The sequence below is a fragment of the Hipposideros armiger genome, unplaced genomic scaffold, assembly GCF_001890085.2.
Source record: "Hipposideros armiger isolate ML-2016 unplaced genomic scaffold, ASM189008v1 scaffold_282, whole genome shotgun sequence".
Lineage (NCBI taxonomy): Eukaryota > Metazoa > Chordata > Mammalia > Chiroptera > Hipposideridae > Hipposideros > Hipposideros armiger.
This window is the reverse complement of record NW_017731632.1, coordinates 413,716-438,523: the sequence shown is the minus strand read 5'-3', so window position 1 is coordinate 438,523 and position 24,808 is coordinate 413,716. Positions and strand designations below refer to the sequence as shown.

At 53.0% G+C, this 24,808-nt stretch overlaps 1 protein-coding gene and 1 long non-coding RNA gene across 4 annotated transcripts in view; one reads left to right on the top strand and one right to left on the bottom strand.

The window, feature by feature from the left end:
• LOC109390915 (uncharacterized) overlaps window positions 1–9,662 on the top strand; it is a 17,072-nt gene extending 7,410 nt beyond the window's left edge. The window contains exons 1-3 of one of the 2 annotated variants that reach the window (XR_002125670.1): window positions 4,066–5,123; window positions 8,799–9,097; window positions 9,275–9,662. This is a non-coding gene — a long non-coding RNA (uncharacterized LOC109390915). Of the gene's footprint in view, window positions 1–4,065; window positions 5,124–8,798 lie in introns of those variants that run through there. The other variant, XR_002125671.1, reaches the window with a different exon arrangement.
• NOP14 (NOP14 nucleolar protein) lies at window positions 3,244–24,808 on the bottom strand. 2 transcript variants are annotated; one of them, XM_019657959.1, is made up of 19 exons: window positions 24,154–24,463; window positions 23,947–23,984; window positions 21,179–21,313; window positions 20,554–20,695; window positions 19,412–19,551; window positions 18,835–18,969; window positions 17,923–18,045; window positions 17,000–17,131; window positions 15,907–16,174; window positions 14,837–14,967; window positions 14,303–14,388; window positions 13,237–13,372; window positions 10,878–10,979; window positions 10,102–10,255; window positions 7,939–8,098; window positions 5,635–5,782; window positions 3,941–4,059; window positions 3,631–3,786; window positions 3,244–3,390 (listed from the first exon to the last, which is right to left on the bottom strand). In XM_019657959.1, exons 1-19 carry the CDS (start codon window positions 24,176–24,178, stop codon window positions 3,291–3,293), a joined length of 2,430 nt encoding a protein of 809 aa, XP_019513504.1. In that variant the 5' UTR covers window positions 24,179–24,463; the 3' UTR covers window positions 3,244–3,290. The 2 variants fall into 2 exon arrangements, with proteins under 2 accessions (XP_019513504.1, XP_019513503.1); XM_019657958.1 differs by lacking the exons at window positions 23,947–23,984; window positions 24,154–24,463 and adding an exon at window positions 24,600–24,808.

Sequence of the window (24,808 nt, the reverse complement as noted above, 5' to 3'; positions counted from 1 at the left end):
TGATGTGTCTTGGTGTGGGCCTGTTTGGGTTTATCTTGCTTGGGACTCTGTGCTTCTTGGGCTTGTATGTCTATTTCCTTTACCAGGTTAGGGAAGTTTTCGGTCATTATATCTTCAAATAGGTTCTCAATCCCTTGCTCCTTCTCTTCTCCTTCTGGTACTCCTTTGATTGAATATTGTTGCACTTGATGTTATCCCACAGATCCCTTAAACTATCTTCATTGTTTCTTATTCTTTTTTCATTCTGATTGGGTGTATTCTGTTATCTTGCCTTCTAAATCTCTGATTCAGTCCTCTGCTTCATCTAATCTGCTGTTGATTCCTTCTAGTGTATTATTCATTTCAGTTATTGTTTTTCTTATTTCTTACTGGTACTTTATGATTTCTGTCCTTTATGCTTGCTATCTCTTTGTTGAAATTCTCACAAAGTTCCTTAAGCATTCTTATAATTAGTGTTTTAAACTCTGTCTATGGTAGGTTGGTTGCCTCCATTTCATTTAGATCCATTTCTGGAGGTTTCTCCTGTTCTTTTATTTGGGGCGTGTTTCTTTGTTGTCTCATTCTGGCTGCCATTCTGTGTTTGCTCCTATGTATTAGGTATACCTCCTATGTCTCTCAGTCTTTGCTGGGTGGCCTTATATATTGGGTTGTCGGAAAAGTCATGATGCATTTTTGCAACAAAAAACATAGAAAAAATACATCATGATTTTTCCGACAACCCAATAGTATGTGTCCTGTGTAGTCCAATTGCACGGTCTCCCTAATCTCTTGTGTGTGTGTGTTCCAGGAGTGTGTTGTGTGTGTTCTCCTGTTGTATTATTGTTGAGCCTTGATTGCTTTTGGTGCATCAGCGGGTGGGATTGACTCCCAAGCTGACTATGAGGATTGGCTACACCCACAGCTGCTGTGTGGAATCTGACCGCTCAGAGGACACTTTGCCCTTGCGGGCTCTTGTGCCTGTTGTGACCCCCCTTTGCGTGTGCCGCTTGTGGGGTAACCAGGTAGTTTTCTGGGGGTGGTCTGAAGCTGGCCTCTGGATGTGTTTTTTTCTGGTGTCTCTTGGGTGGGGCTGTTTAGGCCAATTTCAGCCTTGCCTGTTACTGGACCATGGCTACTTGGTAAGAGCCTCAAAGCTATATGTGGTTGGCTAATGCCTGTCCCAGACCTGGATGCATGTGGGGGTGGCCATGCTGTGAAGTGAGACTGGCTGCCACCAGTAGTGGGCCTAAGGTAGCTTAGCAAAAGGCCCAGGGCCTCCTAGGCCTATTGGCACCTGCCAGCTGCCTGTAAGGCCCAGCCATTGAAAGAGGCTCCTTAGGTGTGTGTGCTGGGCTGGCTGACCTGGTGTTGAGGGTGCCCTTAGTGATGCAGCACTAGAGTTCAAGGGAGTCATAAGGCGTGACTCGTGGTTTTTACAGCATTAATGCAAATTCAGTTCTTACTCCAGTGCCTGGCCTGTGACCACCTTGCCCAGTGCCCTGAGAACCCTGCAGCCAGCCACTGCCTGAGGCTTGCAAATTCCTGAGTACCGTCCCCAAGGGGCTGCGGTGCAGTTTTTGGGTCACTATCCATCACCAAAATCTTCCTGGGTTACTGCAGATAGTTTGCTGCTGTGAAAGACCGACGCGACTTATGGGGATGGGGCCAGCTGCCCAGGTGCCCAGAGTGCTCCTGGCAGTGCAGCTCTAGGGGGGTTGGGAGGGGTTCCAGGGAGCTAAGGGGTGTGGTCAGCTGTTTCTGCAGTCAGTGCAGTCTCTGTCCCCGCACTGGTGTTGGGCCCGTGACCACCCCACAAAAACGCCCCGAGAACAGTATGGCCAGCCACTGCCCATCTATGCTGTGGCACAAGTGTTAGGTTACTGCCCACTGGCAAACATTTCCTGGGCTGCCACAGGCCCTCCACCTCTTTAAACAGGCTTCCTCAGCCCATGGGGCAGGGCCTGCAGCCCAGCAGTCGTTTTCAGGGCGATAGAGCATTTGTGCAGAGGGCGGGGACCCAGAGTGTCACCATGGCATTGTGCACACCTGGATTCCAGCAGACCAATGTGGACCCAGACTTGGCCCTTTTTGGGAGGACTTTACTCTGGAAAGATGGTGCCCCCCTGAAAGCCACACACGTGTCAGGCTCCAGACAGGGACAACAGTGGTTCAGCTCCCATGCTGAAGCCACACAACTCAGTCCTTCCTCACACGTCCTTGGGCCTCCAGAGCTGCCACAACTCCACCACAGGTAAGTGCCCACGAGCAGGCACGTCCGTGTGTTGGCTCTACAAGAGGGCATCTGGGTTCCCAGCCACCTTCCACCCCCTGGGAAGGGCAGAGTTGGCACTGACTTTCACTGCCGTGGGAACTGCTCTTCCTGACACAGGGCTGCCGGGCTGGGGAGACCCTCCCTCCTCAGAGGGGACCTCTGCCACCGAGGTGTCCCTCCTGGTGTTCAGCCTCCATCTGTGGGTTTGGAGTCAGCCCGTTTCATGTCTCCACCCCTTTCCAGTCTTGATGTGACCTCCTCTTTACACCCTTATAGTGTTTCTGTTCAGCCAGTGTTTAGATGATAGAGGGTAACTGTTCTATAATTTATTTGTAATTTTGGTGTGATCCTGAGATGCAGCAGGCACAGCGCTCACACACTCCGCCATCTTGGACCTCTCTAGGTCTTTCATTCTTAAGCTCCTGATTCGTGCAGAGGATAAGTCAGCTCTTTAACTTACAAGCTTGCGACCATAACCATAACCTTCATGTCTTCCAAGTTATTCTGACTCAAAACTTAAGATTCCTGGGTCAGTGCAGATGCAGCCAAAGAACCCCTTGTCCCCTTCCAAGGCAGCCCAGCACTTAGGGGAGCCATTACCTGGCACTCCAAAGCACCAGATGAAGACTGAATTAGGCCAGTGCCAATCTGGGCAGTTAGGGTGCTGAGATGCTGGGTGATTTTGTTCTCTGATTTCTAAAGTGTTTGCAAACTCACTTTAATTTATATGTTAAGTAATACTCTGAATTCTATACACGAAGGCAACTGTCCTTGGTTGATACCCTAAAAATGATGCTGGCCAGAATCCCCCCCGTCACAAAACCCTGTGACTAGCTGAGGTCTGTGGGAACTCAGTGGGCCGGGTCATTTCTACTTTACGAGCCCATGGCGCTCGTGGAGAACTGTTCCCAAGTCCCAAAGAGCATTTCATCACAAGAGATGTTTAACAGGAACTAAAGAGGGAAAAAAGTCACACTGACATTACAATGCCCTTCATTACTTCCAATACACATCTCCTACCTAATTTATAAAACATATTTTATTTTTTAAACTTTTTCCTCTTCAGAGCCTTCCATTCACCTTCCTGTGTAGCCAGGCTGTTAAAAAGCTGCTTCACTTTTCTCTTTCTTTCCGCATCCCTAAAAATAGAAGAAAAAAAATTAAAAAAAATTAGGTTTTGGAGGACGACTGTCCCCTTTTCATATCTGACTCAACAGCATTCAGAGTCCCAAGAGGCCTATGACTCCCATGCCCAGTACAGAGGAAGGAAAAGGGGGAACCAGCCTGCCCGGCCAGGCCCCAGCCCTCAGGCCCAGCCCAGCTGCCAGGCTCAGGGCCACAGGGCGGCACGCCCCTCGGCACACCGCAGGCTCCCTCACCGTTCCATGATCTCCGAGAGCTGCATCCGAGCCAGAAACTGGTTGTCCTTGCGGATTTCCCGGACGGCGCCTTTAAACTCGCGCTTGTGTTTGTGGATCAGCCTTTTCCTCTCCTGCTCCTCCTTACTGCTTCCCTGTTTTCTTCCAAACTCGAGGCTAACAGGAGAAAGCCAGCACCCAGGAGGCAAGAGTCCAGTTGGCCCCATGTCTCAGCCAGAGCTACTACCCACCATGGGCTGCGACCCACAGCCCTGACCTCCCCAAGCCCCTGTGGGAACTGGGGGTGCCGTGGGGGCACAGATGTACTCACACTTTGACCAGCCGGGGGGTGAACAGCTTCAGCGGCACCGGCTTGCTCTTCTCACAGATCAGTGGCTGATAGTGCCTCTCTTGGGTTTCCATTTCTGTCACTATGCTTTGAGACAACTCCTGAAACCCACGGAAAACGGAGGTGGTCAGGGGCCCACCCACTGTGGCCTCATGAGCTCCTCCAACAGGCTCTGTGGCCTCCAGGAGAGAGGGGACAGAGCGAGACCTTGCCCCCTCGACTCTCCTGCTGTCACTCTCCCCATCTGAGGGGGGACCCGCACCCACGGGTGTGGGTGCACAGAAGCTGTGCTCACAGGCGTGGCCTGGCTGCGACTGGACCTCCTGTCTTCTTGCTGATGAGCGAGGGGACTGTGCACAGGCAGCTCTTATCCTTCCTCACACCCTGCAGGCCCAGAGACTGGTTCAAGTGTCGGATTTAGGCACTTCTAGCATCTCATAAACGCGATGGCATCTTCTTTCCCAGAGAAACTGGTAGCAGAGGGCACCAGTGGCACACATTTTATGGACCTGCTGGGAGTCAGGCGCAAGGGTAGCTGGCGGGGAGCCGCCTGGCGGGCCTGGAGCAGGACCAAGTTTCTACCTGTCTTTGTGATCTGACCTCACTTTCATCCCAAGAGAAAGAACCAGACGGTTAAGGCACTTTCATCACAGCCTTGGCTTCCAGGAGAGTTGGCTGGGGCTTTTGAGGACCTTTCTAGAAGCCAGCTCGCTGATGTTGGTTCCATGCCTTTCCCCTTGCACAGGTGCACCACAGGCCCAGCCGCCCCCTGGCCCATCTGGAGGTTCATCTCTGAGGGCCAAGTGCCCAGGCTCCATGGGACTACACGCAAGGTACGACCAGCTTAATTCACCCCGAGTCCACGAACCACCTATGGCCTGAACAGCCACTCAGCCCTTTATACTAAGGGACAAGCCACACACACGTCTACAGTAAGTGGATACAGGGTAGAGACAGGTGTGGACGCCTTAGCCAATCCAACCTTCCACAAGAGGACACCATATCCTCTTGGCCCATGTCCTAGGGGGCCAGAGGTATGACAGCATGATGTGCTGAGTGGTCATGCCGTGGAGAAGAGGCACAGAAAGCGAGGGGATCAGTCACGTGGCTCTAAGGACAGCGTTCCAGGTGGAGGGAAGGGCACATGTGAAGAGCCCGTGTGGAGGTAAGAGTGCGTGACGGGAGGGCAAGGCTGACACTGGAAGGACGGCTTCCCCCAACGGGACCCCGGGCTGGCGTGGAAAGACGGGAAGTGGGAGAAGGGAATGAAGGCAGAGCGAAAAGGCTTCAGATGCTCACTTAGATGCACACGTGAGCGCTTGTAGTCAGAGGGAGCCCTACACGGTTTCTGTCATCTTGTACAGGACAGTGGGACTGTCCTCAGAAAACCCGCATGGCCTGGGAGGGACCAGTGCCCAGGCCCTGGTGGGCAGTAGGCAGGCAGAAGGGGGCATGTGATAACGTAACAGCTCTCAGATGACCCAGGCCCAGACTTGCCCAGCAGCTATTCTGAGCCTCGCCCCATCGTGACTCCATTTCCCATTTGTGCTTCTAATTTGCAAAAATGGTGTCCTTGATGACCTGGCTGCAACCCCAGTGGTAGAAACACCATTCATTGCTCCCCAGCATGGAAACGGCCAAGCTGGGCTGAGTACCCTCCTGGCCAGGAACCTCACCTGGAGCTCGTGGGGGTGACTGGTGGTGGCCAGATGCTCCGTCAGGAGGGCTTTGAGGGGCCTCGCGATGTCATGGAAGGACGGCAGTGTGGCATACATGACCACGCAGCGTTTCACCAGGGACAGGCACACGGCCAGGCAGGAGAGTCTGTGAGGGCAACAGGCAGCTTTAGGGCCCCCGGCAACAACCCCGGCAAAGGCCAGAGCCTGCTGCTCACAAGCCTGGAAAACCTGACTTGGACCGTGGTCGCCGGAGCCTGACAGTGCCAGGCGTGGAGGAACACGGCATGTGCCCTGAGCAGGAGTGCAGTCATGCGATGCACGGCATCCTGGAAGCAGAGGCCCCTACTTCAGTTTCTAAATTACTGCCTGAAAGACCAAGCAGGTATATTTTGGAAATGTTTTCACGGAAATAATCACCATCACGGCCTGAATAGATATTTTTCCAAAGAAGACATACACATGGCCAACACGCACATGAAAGGTGCTCAATCAGAGAAATCAAGTCAGAACCACAAGGGATACCACCTCATACCCAGTAGGATGGCTACTGTGGCTACTCTCAAAAAGCCCAGAAAACAAGTACCAGTGAGGATGTGGACACTGTTGGTGGGAGTGAAAATGATGCAGCTGCTGTGGAAAAAGTATGGAGGTTCCTCAAAAAATTAAAACCTGAGTTATGGGGGCCGGCCGAGTGGCGCGATGGTTAAGAACTGGCTTGGGACGCCAGAGGGCCCCGGTTCGGATCCCACATATGAGGGCCAGTGACACTGCCCTCTACAGCTAAGATGCTGAACAACAACTCAACCTGGAGCTGGGCTGCTGTGAGTCGCCGGCGACGGCGTAGGCTGCAGCCCCTGCTGCAGTGGGTTGCCATGGGCTACCGTATGTAGCCAGCAGCCAGCGTGAGCGGCCAGCAGCCGCAGTGAGCGGCCAAGAACCGCTGTGAGAGGCCGTCCAGAGGCCGGCGAGCGACTGCCTCACCCAGGAAGAGCACAATGATAATACCAACATAGGCCAGTGAAGCGACGTCCTGTACAACTAGACTGAAGAATGAAAGGACAGCAACTTGTCTGTTCCCCTCCCCCAATTCCCCAATAAAATCTTAAAAAAAAACAAACTGAAAAACAAACAAACAAAAAAACCTGAGTTACCATATGATCCAGCAATCCCACATCTCGGTATGTACCCAGAAGTGAAAGCTGGATCTCAGATCTCAGAGACATCCGCACACCCGTGTTCACAGCACCATCATTCACAACAGTGAAAACGTGGGAGCCGCCCAAGTGTCCGTCAATGGACGATGGACAAGCAAAGGTGGTCCATCCACACGGTGGGATCAGGCTTAAGGAGAAAGGAAATCCTGACACCTGTTACACCATGGATGGCCCTGGAGGACATTACGCTCAGTGAAATAAGCCAGTCACAAGAGGACAAACACTGTGTGATTACACTTATATGAGGCACACAGAATAGATAAATCCAGAGACAGAAGTAGATGGTGGGTGCTGGGGGGATGGGGGTGGGGAGTCGTTCCTTGGGGACAGTTTCAATTTTACGAGATGAAGGGTTATGGGGATGGATGGTGGTGATGGCTACACAACTCTGTAAGTGGATTTAATAACACTGAACTACCGACCTGTATACGTAAAAATGGGTAAGATAGTAAATTTTGTTATGTGTATTTTACCACAAAAAATTTCCCAAAAAAATTTTGAAAAAGTTTTTCAAATAATCCGTAATTTAAAAAAAGCAGAGAATAGGACTTGTAACAAAATGCCCAACCCCTCTCCTACTTGACTGAATGTTCATGACTGTATAAAATTCCTGCATTGAAATCATTCCCTAAGGTGATGACATCTTCCAACCCACGAACACGTGATGTGATCCCACTGATTTATGTCTAGTGTCTCTCAGCAGTGTTTTGCAGTAATTGTACAAGTCTCCCACCTCCTTGGTTAGCCAAGTTTCTAAGCATTTTCTTCTTTTTGACGCTACCGTGAATGGAATTGCTGTAATTTCCTTTTAATGTTGCTCATTGCATGTGCACAGCAATGGAACTGGTTTTAGCGTGTGGGCTTCGTATCCTGCTATTTGGCTGACTTCATTTACTAGATCGAACAGCTTCTCCACACGTAAGATCCCATCATCCGCAAACAGATGAAACTGGGGAGCCCTCGGTGCAGGCTTTGGGGTGGTGCCGGCTCTGGCGGCCTCCCTGAGGCCTGAGCTGGCACTGGGAGCCCCGGGAGCTGCTGCAGGAGCACAGGCGCCACCTCCCAGGAGCCCCAGGCCTGCGTATACCTGGTGTGGTTGGCCTCTGTCTCCGTCTGGGCTTTCAGTCCACTCGCCCAGTGGAGGGCGAGGTTCCTCCTCTGCCACGTGGCCGTGTCCTTTTCATCAGATACCACGAGCAGCTCCAAGTTCTTCCCAAGTGCTCTGAAAGGGTGCACCGGACTGTAACCTGCATCCAGTGGGACAGGGACAGAGGTCTCAGTGTTACTGGACTCACGGGCAGGCTCTATTTTATTTTTTTTAGCTGAGCCATCCTGCCACCTGTTGGCAGCTCAGCAGCTGCTCAGCTCGGGCCGGGACTCGAACCGCTATTGCTCAGAGCTTGCACTCTTGAGCGAGCTCTTAATCAACTGAGCCACTCGGCTGGCCCCCCGGGCAGGCTCTAAGAGCGAAGTCGTAGCAGGCTCACTCTTGAGAAACATGCACTGGTTTTTACCACACAGTCACCGAGTGACAGCCTTGGCAGGGGTGCTAGGGCCATGTCCAAGAACAGACCAGGTCCTTGCCCGTAAGACAGAAATCAAGTGGATCGAAAATTAGGAAGAAACAATGGATGACAAAAGAAGCAGAGGAGGGTGGGGGTCAGTCAGGAACACAAGGTGGGTGGGGCTGGCTGCAGAGCTCACGAGGGCAGAGGCCCTGGGGTGTGTAGGACGTTAACTGTCACCCAGAAGAGCAACTGATACACAGGAGTGACCAGCTGGGGAGTGCCGAGGGGTGTGGTCGGGCAAAGGGAGAGGGGCAAGTGGCTGACAGCAGCTCGCCCACCCGCTGCCCGACCCGTGTCCAGTGCATCCTACACTTCGCCCTGACCACACTCATTTTGACGGGTTTCCCTGGGGGCACTGTGCCTCTCCTATGCCCACCAGGCCAGCACACGGCGTGGATGCAGCCAGGGAGCAGGGGCCACATGCAGGACGGTCCATGATGAGTTAAAGCAAAAGGACAGGTGGCATTTAGCGCCCTCAACTAGGGCCTGCTGGGCATCGTAAGGCACCATCCCTGAAGCATGGAACAGCACTGCCCCACTGGGCACTTAGGAGGCTCCCAACACCACCACAGACGGGCCAGAAGTGGGAGTTCTGGGTCTTGTTCTTGAGCTAGGACCTACGATCAAGTCGGGAAAGGTGACCCTACAGACACGACAGAGCGAGGGGACAACGGCCAAGTGAGTCCTTGATGATCCCGGAAAGGGAGCAGCAAGTGGGAGGAAGCTCTGGGAGGTGCCCGGGGGGCATCATGGGGCCTGCCTGGCGGAGTGGAGGGGGTAAGAGAGAACTTAGAAGGTCAACCAATGTTGAAATGCTTTCTCATCAGAATGCTGCTTTTGACTCTCTCCTTCCAGAATTTGGAGACCCGAGATACCATCCAGGCAGTGTGCCCACGAGACATAAGTAAGCCACGTGAGTAACGCATTCTTGTTTCCACCTTAAATGGACTTTACATGCAGAGCACTTGTCAGCTCAGACTGGACACGGGCTCCTGGCTACCACACTGCACATGTAAATTACCACCCTGATCTATTCCCCGTGTGGGTATGTACACGCGGCCACACAGAGGAAAAAAAAGCCACTCTGGACGGTTGGACTTAAGACATTTTTGTCTTCTTTCCATTTTGCTATATTCCAAACTTTCTACAATGAGTATCAGTTAAGTCTGTAAAAAAAATTCTGAAGTACATTTGAAAAAGATGCTTCAGGGCCGGCCGAGTGGCTCAGCTGGTTAAGAGCTTGCTTGGGACGCCAGCTCTGAGCAGCAGGGCCGCGGTTCGGATCCCACATTGAGGGCCGGTGACGCTGCGGCCTCTACAGCTAAGATGGTGAACAACAGCTCGACCTGGAGCTGGGCTGCTGTGAGTCGCCGGCGCCGGCGTAGGCTGCAGCAGGGCTTCACTGGGCTACCATGAGTGGCCGGCAGCTGGTGCAAACTACTGGGAGCCGCTGTGAGCAGCCGACCAACGACCGGCGATCAATTGCTTCACCCGGGAAGAGCACAATGATCATAGCAACATGGGCCAGTGAAGCAACGTCCTCCACAACTAGACTGGAGAACAAAACAGCAATTTGTCTACCTGCCTGTTCCCCTTCCCCGATTCTCCAACGCTGTTCCCCTCCCCCAATTCCCCAATAAAATCTTTAAAAAAAAAGAAAAAGCTACTTCAAATCAACTCACCTTGGCTTTGCTTGTTTGGAGTTGCTATGTAAAGAATCCCCAGGAGGAAATTAATCAGCTCAGGGACAAACCTCTGTGACAGAGACACGTAGTCCAGGAACACGCAGCACACAAACAGACCCTTCACGGCGTCTTGGAGAGACAGGACAGGGCACTGGAAGGAACCGGCTCGGTGAGGAGTCGGGAGAAGGTCCTGGACACAGCTCCCAGATGAGCTGCATACCCTGAGCTTCTGCACAGAGGGGATCACCCCTCCCAATGATGGAGGGCCAGTGGAGTTCAGGCACAGGGCTTTGTGCACGCTGAGGCCCTTCCGAGTGGACAGCCAGTGACCGCAGTGAGCATGTATGGGTGTGAGCTGCCTGGGAAGGGAGCTGTTGGGACCTTGTTAAGTCAAAAGTGGAACAGGGCCCGTCGGACTTCATGCCCTCTCCATTAACTTGAAAGGTGGTTTTCTGGGGACACACCCCATTACCTCCAAGTGCTAAATTGGACTCCCCACCTGAGCCCGTCTGGGGCTGCTGAGGCCGGCTGGGCTCTGGGCGGGGGCTGGGTCCGCTTCTGACCTAAGTCCCAGCTTGTCGTCCCCACAGGCCCCTCTGGATGAGCCTGTCTTACGCCTGACCCCAACGGCCAGTCTCCACGACCTTACTCAGCACGGCCCCACTTACGCCTGACCCCAACGGCCAGTCTCCACGGCCTTACTCAGCACGGCCCCAGGAGACGCCGGCTCTGATGGAGCGGGTGTGACTGTACGCGTGGAAGCGGGGACACACCTTTGTGAGCAGCTGGCTCAGACACACCAGCGCGGGGGTCACGACGGGGTGCCAGAAGTCAGAGGTCGGAAACAGCATCCCAGCGATTTTCAAGTAAATGAGCTGGAAAGAAAGTGTCATCACCCAGATCAAAGAAGGAAAACGAAGTTTAAAATACTGCCTTTTAAAAGGCCCAAGAGCAAAACAGGCTTTGAAACCTCTACAATGCTGTACTATCACCGTGGCCTCGTGGCCAGTGCAGGCCTCCCAAGTAGGTGTCAGCGTCCCCTGGACTGCGCCCCATACACGCTCGAGCACTCCCATTCTCTTGCAGGGGTTCCCTGATGGGCACAGGACGGGGCTGCGCTTTCCAGGGAGCCCGGGCCCCAGCCGGCCGTCCTGGGGCTTCAGGCCCATGAGGCTGGGCAGAGGTCGCTGCTGCCTGGGTGCCCACGGCCGCCATCTGCCTCAGCTCAGCAGGAAGCAGCCCGAGGCTCTGGCTGAGCCGTGAGTTCAGAGTGAAGAGGACAACCTCACAGCCGGCTGGGCAGAACGGCAAGCCCACACGCATTCCCCGTAGGGTCACTGTGGGGATGGGGCGCAGTACACCCATTACACCGAGGGAAACTCAGGCTGCTGGGGGAGCGGAGCTGGGAGCTGGAGGCGCCGTTCTCTGAACACTCTCACGTGCTCTCTGCTGTCCCGAGCTGAGTTCCATCCCCCCACCTGCTCATCACGTGACAAACGAACCACAGCGCTCCTGGCCTTGGATAGAGCAATAGCCAATAGCTAATGGCAGTATTTCTTTGAAGCTGTCCAGGTCTAAAGTCACTCAGGTAGTAATGTAGGTGAAGCGAGACTTAAAACACGTCAAACCAGGGCCGGCCGAGTGGCACGTTGGTTAAGAGCTGGCATGGGATGCCAGAGGGCCCTGGTTCGGATCCCACATATGAGGGCCAGTGACACTGCCCTCCACAGCTAAGATGCTGAAAAACAGCTCGACCTGGAGCTGGGCTGCTGTGAGTTGCCGGAGACGGTGTAGGCTGCAGCCCCTGTGGCAGTGAGTTGCCATGGGCTACCGTGTGTAGCCAGCAGCCAGCGTGAGTGGCCAGCAGCCAGCGTGAGCGGCCGTCCAGAGGCCGGCGACTGATCTGCCTCGGCCGGGAAGAGCGCAATGATGGTGCCAACTTGGGCCAGTGAAGCAACGTCCTCCACAACTAGACTGAAGAACAAAAGGACAGCAACTTGTCTGTTCCCCTTCCCTGATTACCCAGCGCTGTTCCCATCCCCCAATTCCCCAATAAAAATCTTAAAGAAAGAAACAAAAAAACAAAACAAAAACAAAAAAACACGTCAAACCAGGGTGGAACAGCACGGTGGCATGATGGGTCGGGACAAAGCTGGGAAACCCAACCTACCACATCCCCAAGGAAGTGGAGAGGCTGTGCCAGCTTTAGGACACGGAGCTGCCTGGACTGTGTTCTCCCAAAATGACATTTAAAATCAGAAACGTGGCTGTTTTGCCTTAGATGATGATGGCAGCAAGCTATTACTTTCAGGAAACTATAATACCATGGGTTAGGCACAGCCCCCGGGCTACCCTGACACAAGGCACCGAAAAGGCAGGCATTGTTGTAACCGTCACCTCCACTTACAGACAAGGAGAGGGACCAGGGCCCCACAGCTCAGACAAAGGAACTGGGCTGAGGGCCGGGTAGCCTGCCATGTCCCCGCTATATGGCCTCCCCAACACTCCTGGTAGAAATGCTCCGAGGAGGCAGAGGCTACAGGTAGCCCCCAATCCCAGGTAAATAGGGAAAGGCCTTGTAAGGACGCTGGGTGGAAGCTCCCAGAAGAACCGTGGTCACCAGCAGTGGTCCACGGACACTGGCTCGGACCCTTTTGTGAAGTCTATTAAAACCATGAACACAAATCCTGTTATTTTTAAGTTTTTGCTAATCATTATTAATTCATTTCAACACAAAGACCAGAAAATGGAATCACTGAGCAAGTGTTTCCTCAGAGTTACTGAAGGTGACAATCCCACCCATGGCTGTCATGGGTCTAACTGTTCTAATACCTCCTAGTGAATGAGCAGACACGAGGGAGCAAAGCCAGCCCGCAGACTTGGGTCCTCAGAAAATCTGCTTTGTGTGCCTTAAAACCTCTGCCATGAAGACTAAACCCAGCCCGATTCACATGCAATCAACCAGAATTTTGTTTTATGGACACACTGCAGGTCACAATGCATGGAAACACAGTCCCCGCAGGTCACCCTGGAAGCTCTAGGGACAGCCCATGTCTCGAAGCCACGTCATTTGCTCAGTGCAGTCCTGGTGGCTGCTGGCCCACGACCGGGTCAGAGCGAGCCCCAACTTACCACGTCCAACCCTGGAAACGGCGCCCGGCCTTTCGCCTCAATCGTCCCTTCCATCTCATGCATAGCATCTCGGAGGACAAACTTTATGGAGTTGCTTGCAGACTCAGGAAACATCTGGCAGAGATTATATAAATGCCTGTTAATCAGAAACACAAGTCAGAGGCCAGTGACTCCAGGTACGAAAACACTCTCAGAAAACGCCGCACCTCCCATGTTGCCGTTTTCCTGTCAAGTCACCTGCTGACTGCAAGTTCGAACTGGAAGCCCCTAGATGAAGCCACTTTTCCTCTTGCTGCTACCTGGCTGGCCTTCCTGGCAAGCCAGATTTTTGTACTTGTTTTATAATAATCTATACTGTTTTGCCATTTCCCAAAAACCTGGCGAGGACCTACAATGGCGGTGGCAGTAGGTGCTCTATCTGTGGTCACAGTGGGTGGGGAGCACGTGCCCGATGCAGCTGACAGCGTCAGGCGCCTGACCGTGAACTCCAGACTCCGTGCCAGCACTTCTGAAATGGCAGAAGCTGGCTCAGCACCATGAGGCCACAGCTGTCACTAAGCCTCCCAGTTAGCTCCCCGCCACGCCTTCCTCAGCTACCGTGGGGCCACCAGCCACCATGCGGGTCCCCGCTTCATGGGGCTTTTAGTGTAGGGAGGGTCTGCGACCGGCCACTGTCCCTGCTCAGGGTGGGAACGGGTAGACAAGAGGGACACAGTTCCTAACAGGCGCCCGGTCACACTGAGGCGAGGTCCTGGGATGACGTGGGACTGCTGTCCACCACGTGCTTGCACCGAAGCTGAGTTAGAAATTTCACTGGCGAATGAAAACAGAAAGTCACCGAATACTATGATCAAATCCGACAGGGTTCACTATTTGTGGCTACAAACCGTGCTCTAGGGTGGGCAGCAGCTGACCTGTCTTGTGGGCTGTCGCTGCTGAGGACGGCAGCTGGTGCACGCCGGGCGGCCCATTTGCAAGGCCGACCTTAAAGACTCCGATATGTATTATCACCCTAACCAGGATGAACTTGCTCAGCTCAGCCCCACAGCCCACCGGCTTTACTTACACAATCAACCTATCAATTACTCTGAGGCCTGGCGGGTCGTCTGCAGCCACGTCGCCAACGTATTCCAAAAGGAAGCCAAACAGTTTCTGCAGGAACATGATGGAACAGCTCAGTGCTGATCCCGGAACAAAACCAGGGGCAGCCCACGCACGTCACCAACACTGACTAGCGGGGTGGTGGAGCCTCAGAGCCACCGATGGGCAGAGCACCCCGCAGAACCCCAGGGGGAGCACACACACGAGAGCGGGGTGTGGGCCTTGCTCAGTGACTGCAGCACGCACAGAGGGGACAAGGCACGTGCAGTCACCCATTTCCCTGAGTCTGGGTTGGCGTGAGGCAACAGTGCCCGCCTCCTCCGGGCCTGCTGTGGCCTCCGAGGTGACGAACGTCAAGGCTTGCTTCTCTGCCTGCTCCGATTCCCAGGCATCGTAGCTCGTAGCACGTGTGTGAGGGTGACACGTGCTGGGTGGCCGGCAGCCCCTGGCAGGCCTGCCCTCTACCCTCAACTCTCCACCCGCCTTTCCACCTGCATACTTCTAATTTCGCTTTGTTTCCCATGGCGAGACTTGGGTGGTTGCATTTCTGAATCCTCTCCACCACCAAAAGCTGCTCTTCCATCGATTTTCCTGATAATAAAGACTTCAGCTCCTCATAGGATTCCGGAGCTGTGAAGAATATGAACACACGAGATGGTCTCAGGTGTCGCTAAGAGGCAAAACCAGCCACAGTGGAAGCAATATTGCTTCTTCTGCTTCACCAAGCGACACCTTAATGTCTCTCTGTGACACACGTACCTCATCTCATGTTGTAACGCAGACACATCGCACGTATGCTCTATGTGTCCTGACTGTGAGCTCTGATTAACCTGGGCTGTCAGGGAGCAGGCCCGAGACAGCTGCCATGAAGAAATGACCTGCAGACTTTTCTCTATCAGGAATCTGCCCAAACACCCACTATGCAGTGAGGTCAGGTGACAGTGTGGTGGCTTTAGTGCCCAGACTGGTTCAGGACGAGCTGGGAGGAGCCACGTGACTGGAGCAGTGTCACCACCTGAGACTCCCATGGAAGCCAGCCTCACCCATGACTTGATCCTCTCTGGAAATGACCAGTCACAGGACCATGCAGGACTGCGTATCAGAGAAACAACGTACTCTAGTCCACATAAGATGTTTTGTGGTCAAACGAGTGCCCAGGTCTGAACACAGGTGGCCTTCCTCAGGCCACTCGCGCACCTCCTGGCCCTGCCCTGTGTCTCCATGGCAGCCGTCCGCCTACCACAAAAGGCTGACTTTTAGAAACAGCAGGAAGACGCTTCTACAGGAAGGTGTGTGTCTGCCGTCACCTGCCGACGGCCCACAGGATGCTGCGGTCACGCAGCCAGGGCTACCACTTGTGCCAGGACCTGGGTCAGGCCCCAGGGTGACACCAGACAGACTGAGGAGGATGACTTTGCCTGTCCACCAGCCAAGACTTAACAGACAGGACGTGTCCACGCGTCCAGAGGGCACCATCAGTCCCCAGTCCACACGCACAGCCCCAGCAAGGCAGGCTTATCGCCAGGCTAAACGTTCTCCCGAAACCTAAGAAACGCGATTGTGTGTCACCTGTGAACGTATAGGGCAGCTCCGTTCTGGCAGCTTCTCGAGCTTCCTGGCCGTCGCTCGCCAGCCTCTTCCCAGGAGCCCGCCGCTGCTCCCGCTTCAGCATCGCACTTTCCTCCTCACTCTCTACGTCGGGCTCCAGGTCCGAGTGCCTGTCCGAGCCACTGCTGTCCTCGGCGTCCTCCTCGCTTGAGTCCTCACCTTCTTCTTCTGCGCTCTCACCGTCACTGGCTGCCTCGCTTTGCTCTCCCTCGACGTTCATCTTTCCGTCCTGGGACAGAATGCGGGAAGCACAGGCGTCGGGGCACCTGGTAACTACAGCAAATGCTGTGCACACAGTGCTTTATCTCACTCGCGTGCAAGAAACACAAACCCTGTGCTGCCTCTGTCCACGGCCTCGACCTCCCTGCCCACCCCCTTCAGTGCCACCCCGATGCACAGGGCTAAAGGCCCGGGAACATGTTCCCTAAACCCTGCCGCCAGGACTTGGGATGCCAGCAGCTGTGCAGCAGCCACCACTGGCTCTGGAGCTGGGGAATAGCTGGGTCAGCCGGGGCTTCCGGACTCTTGGGTTGCACCTGGAGGAGACCGTTCCCCCCAGATAACCCGGTTCCCTGTCTTGGATCATTTTCTGCTCGAGACTCCTGCCTGCCCTAACCCTATCCAGTCACGTGGCTCCTTCCAGCTTGTTCTGAACCAGTCTGGGCACTAAAGCCACCACCCTGTCACCTGACCTCACTGCATGGGCCTAATGGGGTTTGTGATTGAACACTGTGGCAGTGTTAGAAATGCAACTGCTGTACTCAGAATTCAGAACTCTCAGCCTGAGCAAGCTCCCCATTGTCAATGCTGAGCATGCAGAAATCAGACACCGGGTCAACAGCCTGGTGTTATCTGCGCTCCTGCTCCAGACAGCGGTGAGGCCTGTGTCACCATCTGCTCCACAGTCTCAGTGTCTGATATGCCATAAACACCCAAAGAAGAACCACAGAGAGACTTTCAAAAAGACAATTTCCATCTGTGACAAACCTACTAAAGGAAACACCAGAAAGTGTGTTCTTTTCAGTCAGAAAGCAAACAAAGGCGAACATCTTACTTTGTAAGAAAGCAGGCGCCGGTCGTCTTTATCTAGTATGAAGCCGTCGCTTAAGTCATCTGCAGACACATGTGTTGGTTTCTTGGTGTTTTCATCCTCGTCCTTCCCAAGCATTCTTCGGAGCCTGTCAGCCTGAAAGGACAGAGAGAAGGCATGTGACATGCTCATCACACCAGTGACAAGGACACACGGTGTCCTAATCTGTAGCAGCCCTTGGAGCTCTGGCCGCCTTCAGGCTTCCAGTAAACACGCCGACACCTGGTGGTATCGTGTCGATGATGCTTAACAAAAACAGCAAACACTGTGGCAGAATGTCTTCCGGTGACAAGGAAGGCAAGCCCGTTACTCTGGGGTCTTCCTGGTCACATCATGCCAGCCCACCTGACTGTCCCCGGCCACTCTGCAGCCACAGAGGATAGACAGCTTACCCTGAGGTCAGCATGCAGCCAAACCAGCAACCCAACATGGACTATGTGAAAACACACCGGACACAGGAATAGGCCCATGGTGAGGTTAGAGTAAGAAGGTCAGACGTAGGACAGCATGGCTCAGTTTCGTTTTTGTTTTCATAGTGATATTTAAAAGCCCTTTTTGAAGGCACAGAATAAAGTGGAGAAGGCAATGTACTATATTATCGGCAACTGTTTTAGGTGAAGGGACTGTAAGAACCGGCCCTTCAGATAATGGTTGCTGTGTTTGGGCATTAACGGAACTTTTTTGCTTTTATAATCAGAAAAAATATATTTATAGTAAAATAAACAAAAACTTTTAAATACCCTAAAAAGACTTCATTGATTAAAACAGAGTTTCTTCATCACACCTTACAAAACAGAGCGGCAAGGCCCAAAACGAAGGTCACAGCCGTCCCTCCCACGGCGCTGGGGCTGCCCAGCGCTGCGTCCCCGCCCGTCCTGTCCCGGTACCTCCAAGTTCTTGAGCCGCTCCTCTTCCTCCCTGACCAGCTCCTCTTCCGTTTTCATCCTGTTAGAGGGCTGTGCCTTCATTTCAAAGCCAAGCTCACGAACCATCACATCATATGCATCAGGCTGGGGCAGAAAGAACGAACGTGTCATTATTATTATTATTATTATTTTTTTTTTAGGAGAAAAGGCCTGCATAGCTCGCTTCCTGCACTTCCAGTTGTGGCGACACACTGTCATGGAAGATGCTGAAGATGTCTTTTCTTCTTGAGAGGAAGCTGTTCTCCTCAGAGCTGAGGACATTTTTTAGGTCATATAGGACTTTTCACTTCTAGAAAGTTCTCCTCAAAATACATCTGTGTTAATAAAAGTAAACATTGCTCATCCAGGTGTTAAGCCCCTAAAAGAGAGCTCAGGTAAAGGTAACAGCCAGGGTGACTCACAAGGACATCCCGACAGCTACGTGACCAGGTGATCTGGTGCAGGCCTCGCTAGTTCCTAGAAACCAGCTACTCACACAAATGCAGCTCTGTCAACAATTTAGACTAAAAGAATGCACTAGGAACCAAATACTGTTTAGAGGGAAAAACAACTAAATGTTTTAATTCAAACACTGTCGGACAGTCCCCCTGCTGAACTATTATTTCTCATACTAAGAAACAGATGTTTTCTTTAGTTTAATTATTTTTGAGTAGATATTGAAGTAATTTTTAGTCTCTCTCCACCCCAACCTAACACATATCAGATAACCTGATAAAAGTCCAATGGAAACTTGGGTCCTAACAGAAATGGAGATCGGAAGTTGTTACGGCCAAGGCCACAGACCAGGAGGACGCCTGGCCACCCCCTTTTCTCTAAAGGAAGGTCAAGGGAGCAGACGTGAGCTCAGCGTTCATTTCTGCCGCTCGGCCCTACCTTGGGTTTCTCCTTTTTGTCTCTGTTCTCCGACTTGGGCACTTTGTGTGTCAGGAGAGCCTGGATTTCCTTCCAGTCTTGGTCTAGCTTCTCCGTGAGCTCCAGGGCACCTTCTCGCTGAGCTTGCCGCTCCCTCTGGGAAAGAAAGCAGACACAGATGCACTGTTACTGATAGGCTCCGACAGGCAGCCTAACGTCAGCACCCAGCCCACACCCGACAACCGAATGTATCAACAGAGAAGAGACCAGAGTTAATCGGTGTCTTAGCTGCAAAGCTACCGAGGCTCCCCACAGAGCCCTCGTTTCCTGCTGTGGACTACTGTTGGTGCAAAGCGGTGCTGTTCTGCCAGTCCTGGTACCCGTGAAAATGTGCAACCAACCAAGCAATCCACCGACAAAAGCCCAAACCATCAGAGGTGCATGCTTGACGAAGTCTAAAATACTCCCCTTGAAAACGGATGCTTTTCTACATTCAGACAGCAGTACACAGCCTAGAGGTGTGCAGGAAACGAGAGGCGAGAGCATCTGGGGGTGTGTAGCGAGGGAGTGCCCCATGCCCACGGTGTAAGCAGCGCACCTTGTCCTGCTTTGACTTCGCCATGAGCTCCTCAATCAGTTCTTTGCGTGATTTGGGTTTCTCCCCGTCCCCGCCTGGCAGCTGCACTGTCTTCTTATGAAGGAGCCCGCTGCCTCCAAAATGGGCCGCCGTCAGCTCGGCTGGAGACAGAGCAGAAAGCACAGTCGTGAAGCCCGGGAGTGCTGTCGCCGCCCTCTGACAACATTTCTCCAAGCGCAGCCCTGAGAGCTGATCCCATGTTCAAGGAAAAGTCCTCACACCCAATGGCTGGCCTGAGACTCTGGGCACAGTGGCACTTAAAAAAATACCCAAGATGAGCCACTCACTCCACGAAAATCCAGAGATGAAAAACCACCCACTGGTCATGATGGAGGGACGGAAACACCACAAAAAGAGGACCTGTTTAACTGCATTCAAATCTCGTGAGAGCAGTAAACGCAGTAAAGTGAGCTGGAAGCCAAGCCCTGGGAGGGGTAGTCAAGGACCAGGACCACTGCAGACCCTCCCACCCCTCACAGCTCCTCTGACGGCAGCAAGTCACTGCTCCTCCGCCAGCTTGGGTTATCAGGCAGACAGAAATAAAACACGGTGGGAGTGGAAAGAAAACATCCACTTTCTTGGATGAGAAAATGGAGACTTAGAGGTTAAGTGATTTGCCTCAGGTCTCATTCCAGCAACAGAAACAGAATCTTTTAGGCTGCTTTTCCAGCTGCTGACGCCTAACTCCACCAGCCCTTGGGCTGAGCTGGGGTCCACAGCCTCATCTCCCTCTTGCTCCAATCATGCTTCCTTGTTGAAGCTGCCACCTGGCTACATCAAACTACACCTGTTCCCTGCCATACCTGTGCAGGTAGACGAGTCACCTTGTTCCTCTGAGCTCCTGGGTAAAATGGGGCTAGCAATTCGGAAGTGCTTTTCAGCCTCCGAAAGCCTCTGTCTACCTACCTCAACTACCTACATCTGCATGTACACTGTCCAAAAGTTCTAAAATTAGAAGAATAAGAAAACCCTGTTACATGTGGAATTTCTGGAGAGGTGAGTCATTAGTGGCACTTTTACCCAACAATATTTTCCAAGGTCTCCAAGAAGGGCAGGAAGAAAGTCCAGTGCTGAGCAGACTGTCCCCTTGTCCCAGCTCTTACCAGACAGCGTTCCTCGTTCCTCAGTGTCACTGTCACTGTCGACAATGTCATTATGCTTTTCGATGTCTGCCAAAGACTGGCCATAATGAGTTAATTCTTCATCTTCGTTTAGGTTGTAGATGTTTTTCTTTTCATGTTGTCGCTGACAGAAGAGGAAAAAAAATCCGTTTCCTAAAATTTCCACATCCATTTAATAGCAAAACCCAATAGTTTTTCTATTACTTATGCAACGTGACAATGTAGCCTAAGCAGCTTTAAGACGATTCTGGGTCATCCGAGCAATGATTCAGATATAAACAGAACCAGCAAAAGTCCACAGATCAGGCTAAGCTACTGGTCTGTCACGTGGCTTTTCCCACCAGGAACGTTCTAGCACCCACTCGCTCTCCACCCACCTGAACTGAAGGACTTTAGTCAAAGCTCCAGGACACACCACTGCCTGCCATGCACTCTGGTTAAGAGATCTATCCACCCACCTGCTACCTGCAGAAGGCTGCTTCCTCTTTGGCCTCGCCAGCCAAAGGAAGGGATTGAAGACCCACCCACTGTACCTGGTGGGCAGGTGCCCACAGGAGCGTAAATGAACTGGGAGACTGCCTTCTTGTGCTCGACGTCTGTCCCATACCTGCTGCTCCAGAGCAAACCTCTTCAGCATCTTCTCCTCTGGGCTCATGCTGCTGCTGTACTCCCCAAAGCGTTTATCTGCAAACACATTGGACTTCTCTCTTTCCTTGTATTCCTTTAGTAGAGTCTGGGTTCGCTGAAAAACAGATCAGAAAACAATCTCACACGGGTCCTGCCAACTCCGTGCTCTGATGCTTGGCGATCTTAGCCCCCAAGGGGAAAAAGCTTCCACAAGGGGACACTACGATGGCTCTGATGAACTCAAAGATGACACTGCTACCTGGCCATTATGTATGCCTTCGGCCACTGAAACCGAGAGTCCCCAAAAGGGCTAATCTACTGGGCCTCAGTGCTGCGGGAAGCTGGACTGCTGCTGTGCAGTGGAGGCAGAGGGCACTCTCCAGGGAGCGCTCTGTACTTCTGGGCCCACTAACCAAAGGTTAAAGAGAAATGCCAGCCATGACAGAGAAAGCAGAGCCTCAGAGGCCACTGTGTCAGGTGAGGAAGCTGAAGGAGCTGAGGTCCTGGCTGAGAGGGAGGGAAGGCACGAAACAAGGAGTGGAAAAGGAAGCCATGATGTCAACTCCGAGCATGACCAATGACAGGCAAGAGACTGTGACAGCCCTGCGTATTTGCTCTTGGCTGTCACATACACGCATTTATTTTACACACAGTCAATCCTCGTCACTCGTGGAGTCCACGTCTGCAAACCTGCCCACTTGCTAAATGCACTTGTTATCCCAAACCAGCACTTGCGGACTCTCGTGGTCATTCACTGACATGGGCACGAGGCCCAGGAGGTGCAGCCAAGAGTGTGGACACGGGTCCCAGCGAGGACTGGGGGAGGCACCGACCTCCCTGTACGAGGGAGATAATGGTGCTGAATACAGGCTGTTCTGAAGGCATCCAAAAGGAGATGGCTCAGGACAGGCTAACGGCTGTGAGTGGTGAGCTCCCTCCCGAGTCTGGACTGGGTCAGACAGCTGAGAACGGCTCCTTGTCTCGGTTTCCTCAGGTGTAAATCACGGGGATAATCACAGCGCTTCCCTTACAAGGCTGACTGTGAGGACTGAACGTAAACTTCCCAACACAACGCCTGCCCCACTGTGGTTCCATATATTAACTTCTGTTCTTTTAACAGATGATAAAGTGATGACGGGACCTGGCACCCGGCAGTCCTAACAGCAAGCCTGCTCTCTCTGCAGCAAGTGCTGCCACGGAGTAGAGAAGACGAAGGGGCAGCCCATTCACTCCTGAGGGACCTGCACCGACCGAGACGAAAGCTACCTCGCCAGCCGTTTTCCCCACGCACATATTGTGTTCTAACTCAATCGGACGACCTGTGTTTCCTCCAGACAGCTGAGCTCTTCGACCTCACGCCTCAGGACACCTCATGACAGGGGACGACGCGCCTTCGGCCCCACCTGTGGATGTGCTGCTCACCCTCCAGAGCTCAAGTGTGACTCCCTCTGTGAAGACTGCTTTCACTCTCCTAACTGTTACACCTTCTTCACGCTGAGCCCCGAAGCACTAAGGTTCTCCATCTGATTCCTGCAAATACCTGTTTCTATTGTGGACCAAGCCCTGGGAATTCAGAGGAGGCAGCCAGGCCCCCTCCGGGCCTCTCACCCCCAGGCCTTCAGCACAGAGGACGGAGCTGGACCCTTTAGAGGCCTGTGTGACCTCTCCTATTTGGGTGGTAGGGCTCAGGAAAGTACCACACTGGTCGCTTGGGCTGGCCCTTGAGAGACGTGGGGGACAAGACCGGCCTTCTGGAGCAAACTGAGTCGCAAAAGGCAAAACAAGGACAACAGGTTGGGGCCAGATTGAAGAAGTCTGAGAACGACAAGCTGAGAAGTCTAAGAATAATAGCTAGTCGTTTAGAGAATACTTACGATGAGCTAAATGTGCGATTTTATTTACTTCTAACAACCACCAGGAGAGATAGGAGGTATATTATCCCCACTTTAGAAATGAGAAAGCTGAGGCTTAAGTGGTGAAACAAACATGTCCGTTCTAGAATCCACACTATCCAATCCCCCACGCCTGCCCAGGGGTGTGTAATGGGGGACTCGTCCAAGTCAACTGGAAGATTGTCTTGTTATTGAACATACGGCCAGCTCCTTGCAGTACGGATGACAGGTGGAGCGCCCACTGTGTGACAGAATATAGGTTACGTGTCTTTGAAGGCGATGGCCAAGTCTGAATTTACATTAATGTCCCAGAACAGAGCTTAAATAGAAGTGCTTTATTAGCCAGGACAGAGCTTAAATAGAAGTGCTCAGTGGAGCAAAAAGGCTTCACAGACATTCGAACCGAGTACAAGCCCCAGCCCTTACCAGTTGTGTGATGTTAGGAAATTCATTTGTCCTTTCGGTGCTTTAATTTTTTCACCAACCTACTAATGTATCTTCCTCAGAGTAATAATAAATACTGTTTAAGAAACCAATGAACAGGTCTTAGAAGCTGTACATAGAATGCCACTTGTTGAATTGAATTTGAAAGGTACAGAACACCCTGTGACCATCAACACAGGAAAGTTGAAAGCTATGACACTTTCTATAGAAGGTGGCATTTCAGTTATCCCGCAAGGGACAAGGTGCTGTGCTTCAAATGAGAGATGCTTGTTCTTCACACATCTGTGGCATCCCGCGTCACCCCCTGTACTGTGAAGAAAAAGATCCCTGCTGCCTGAGCCCGCAGAGCTCCAAGTCTAAACGAGGAAAGGTAAAACAGGTCTGTAAGATGCCACGGTAGCGCTCTACCTACCTCATCTACCTGCGTCTGCATGTGCACTTCTGCAAGTTCTAAGGTTAGAAGAATAAGAAAACCCTGTTACATGTGGAATTTCTGGAGAGGTTAGTGGTAAGTGGCACAAGTGTGCTGGGTCTCCAAGGAGGGGCAGTTTTCCAGGGGGGAAGGTCATTCCAGCCCATGCAAAAGCAGAGGCATGAAGATAAAAACAGTTTAACTGACGTGGGATATAGATGCTGTATGACATCCGGCTGAGCCAGGCACTGTCCTCAGGGCTTTAAATGAACGCACTGGGTCCTTCCAACAGCCCTAGGATGCAGGTATTATCATGATCTCCGTTTTACAGATGAGGAAACTGAGGCACAGAGAAGTGGCCAGGTTGCCCAAGGCCTCCAGGTTGGCCAGTGTGTGGCCCAAATCGTGGCAGTCCGGCTCCCGAGTCTCTGCTGAGCAGATATTTGTTAAAAAATCACGCAGGGGCGTGTGGTGGGGTGGTCGGGTCCCGAGCGGGGACAGCGGGAGGCCGGGTGCGCTGTTAGGAGTAGATGGCAGACAATCTGTGCTCCCGGAAGAACTCAGAGGGTTAGACGCGGTCCCTGCTCCCACGCACGGCCCAGGGCAGGGGACACCCACCCGGGAGCGCCCGGCGGGCAGGGCGCCCCGCTTACCTTCTGGATGGCCCGCGCGCGCGACACCCCGGGCAGCCCCACGTCGTGGCGCGTCTTCCTGCCCAGGACCTGGAACTTCTGCCTGTTGACTTTCACTTCGAACGGGTTGGGGTTGGGCCTCGCCCGGCCGCCCCGCGCTCCCGCCGGGGCCTTCGTGCGCGCCCCGGCCGCCCGGGCCTTTCCCATGGCGTACACTCACCGCACCCCAA

Excerpts from the sequence above, each read along its gene's own strand:
- NOP14 (XM_019657958.1), bottom strand. The coding sequence starts at position 24,785 with ATGGGAAAGGCCCGGGCGGCCGGGGCGCGCACGAAGGCCCCGGCGGGA. Across the intron at positions 13,373-14,302 it reads GTAATTGATAGGTTGATTGT|GCATTTATATAATCTCTGCC; the intron begins GTAAGTAAAGCC and ends TCTGATTAACAG. Across the intron at positions 4,060-5,634 it reads GTCACCCCCACGAGCTCCAG|GAGTTGTCTCAAAGCATAGT; the intron begins GTGAGGTTCCTG and ends CGTGGGTTTCAG.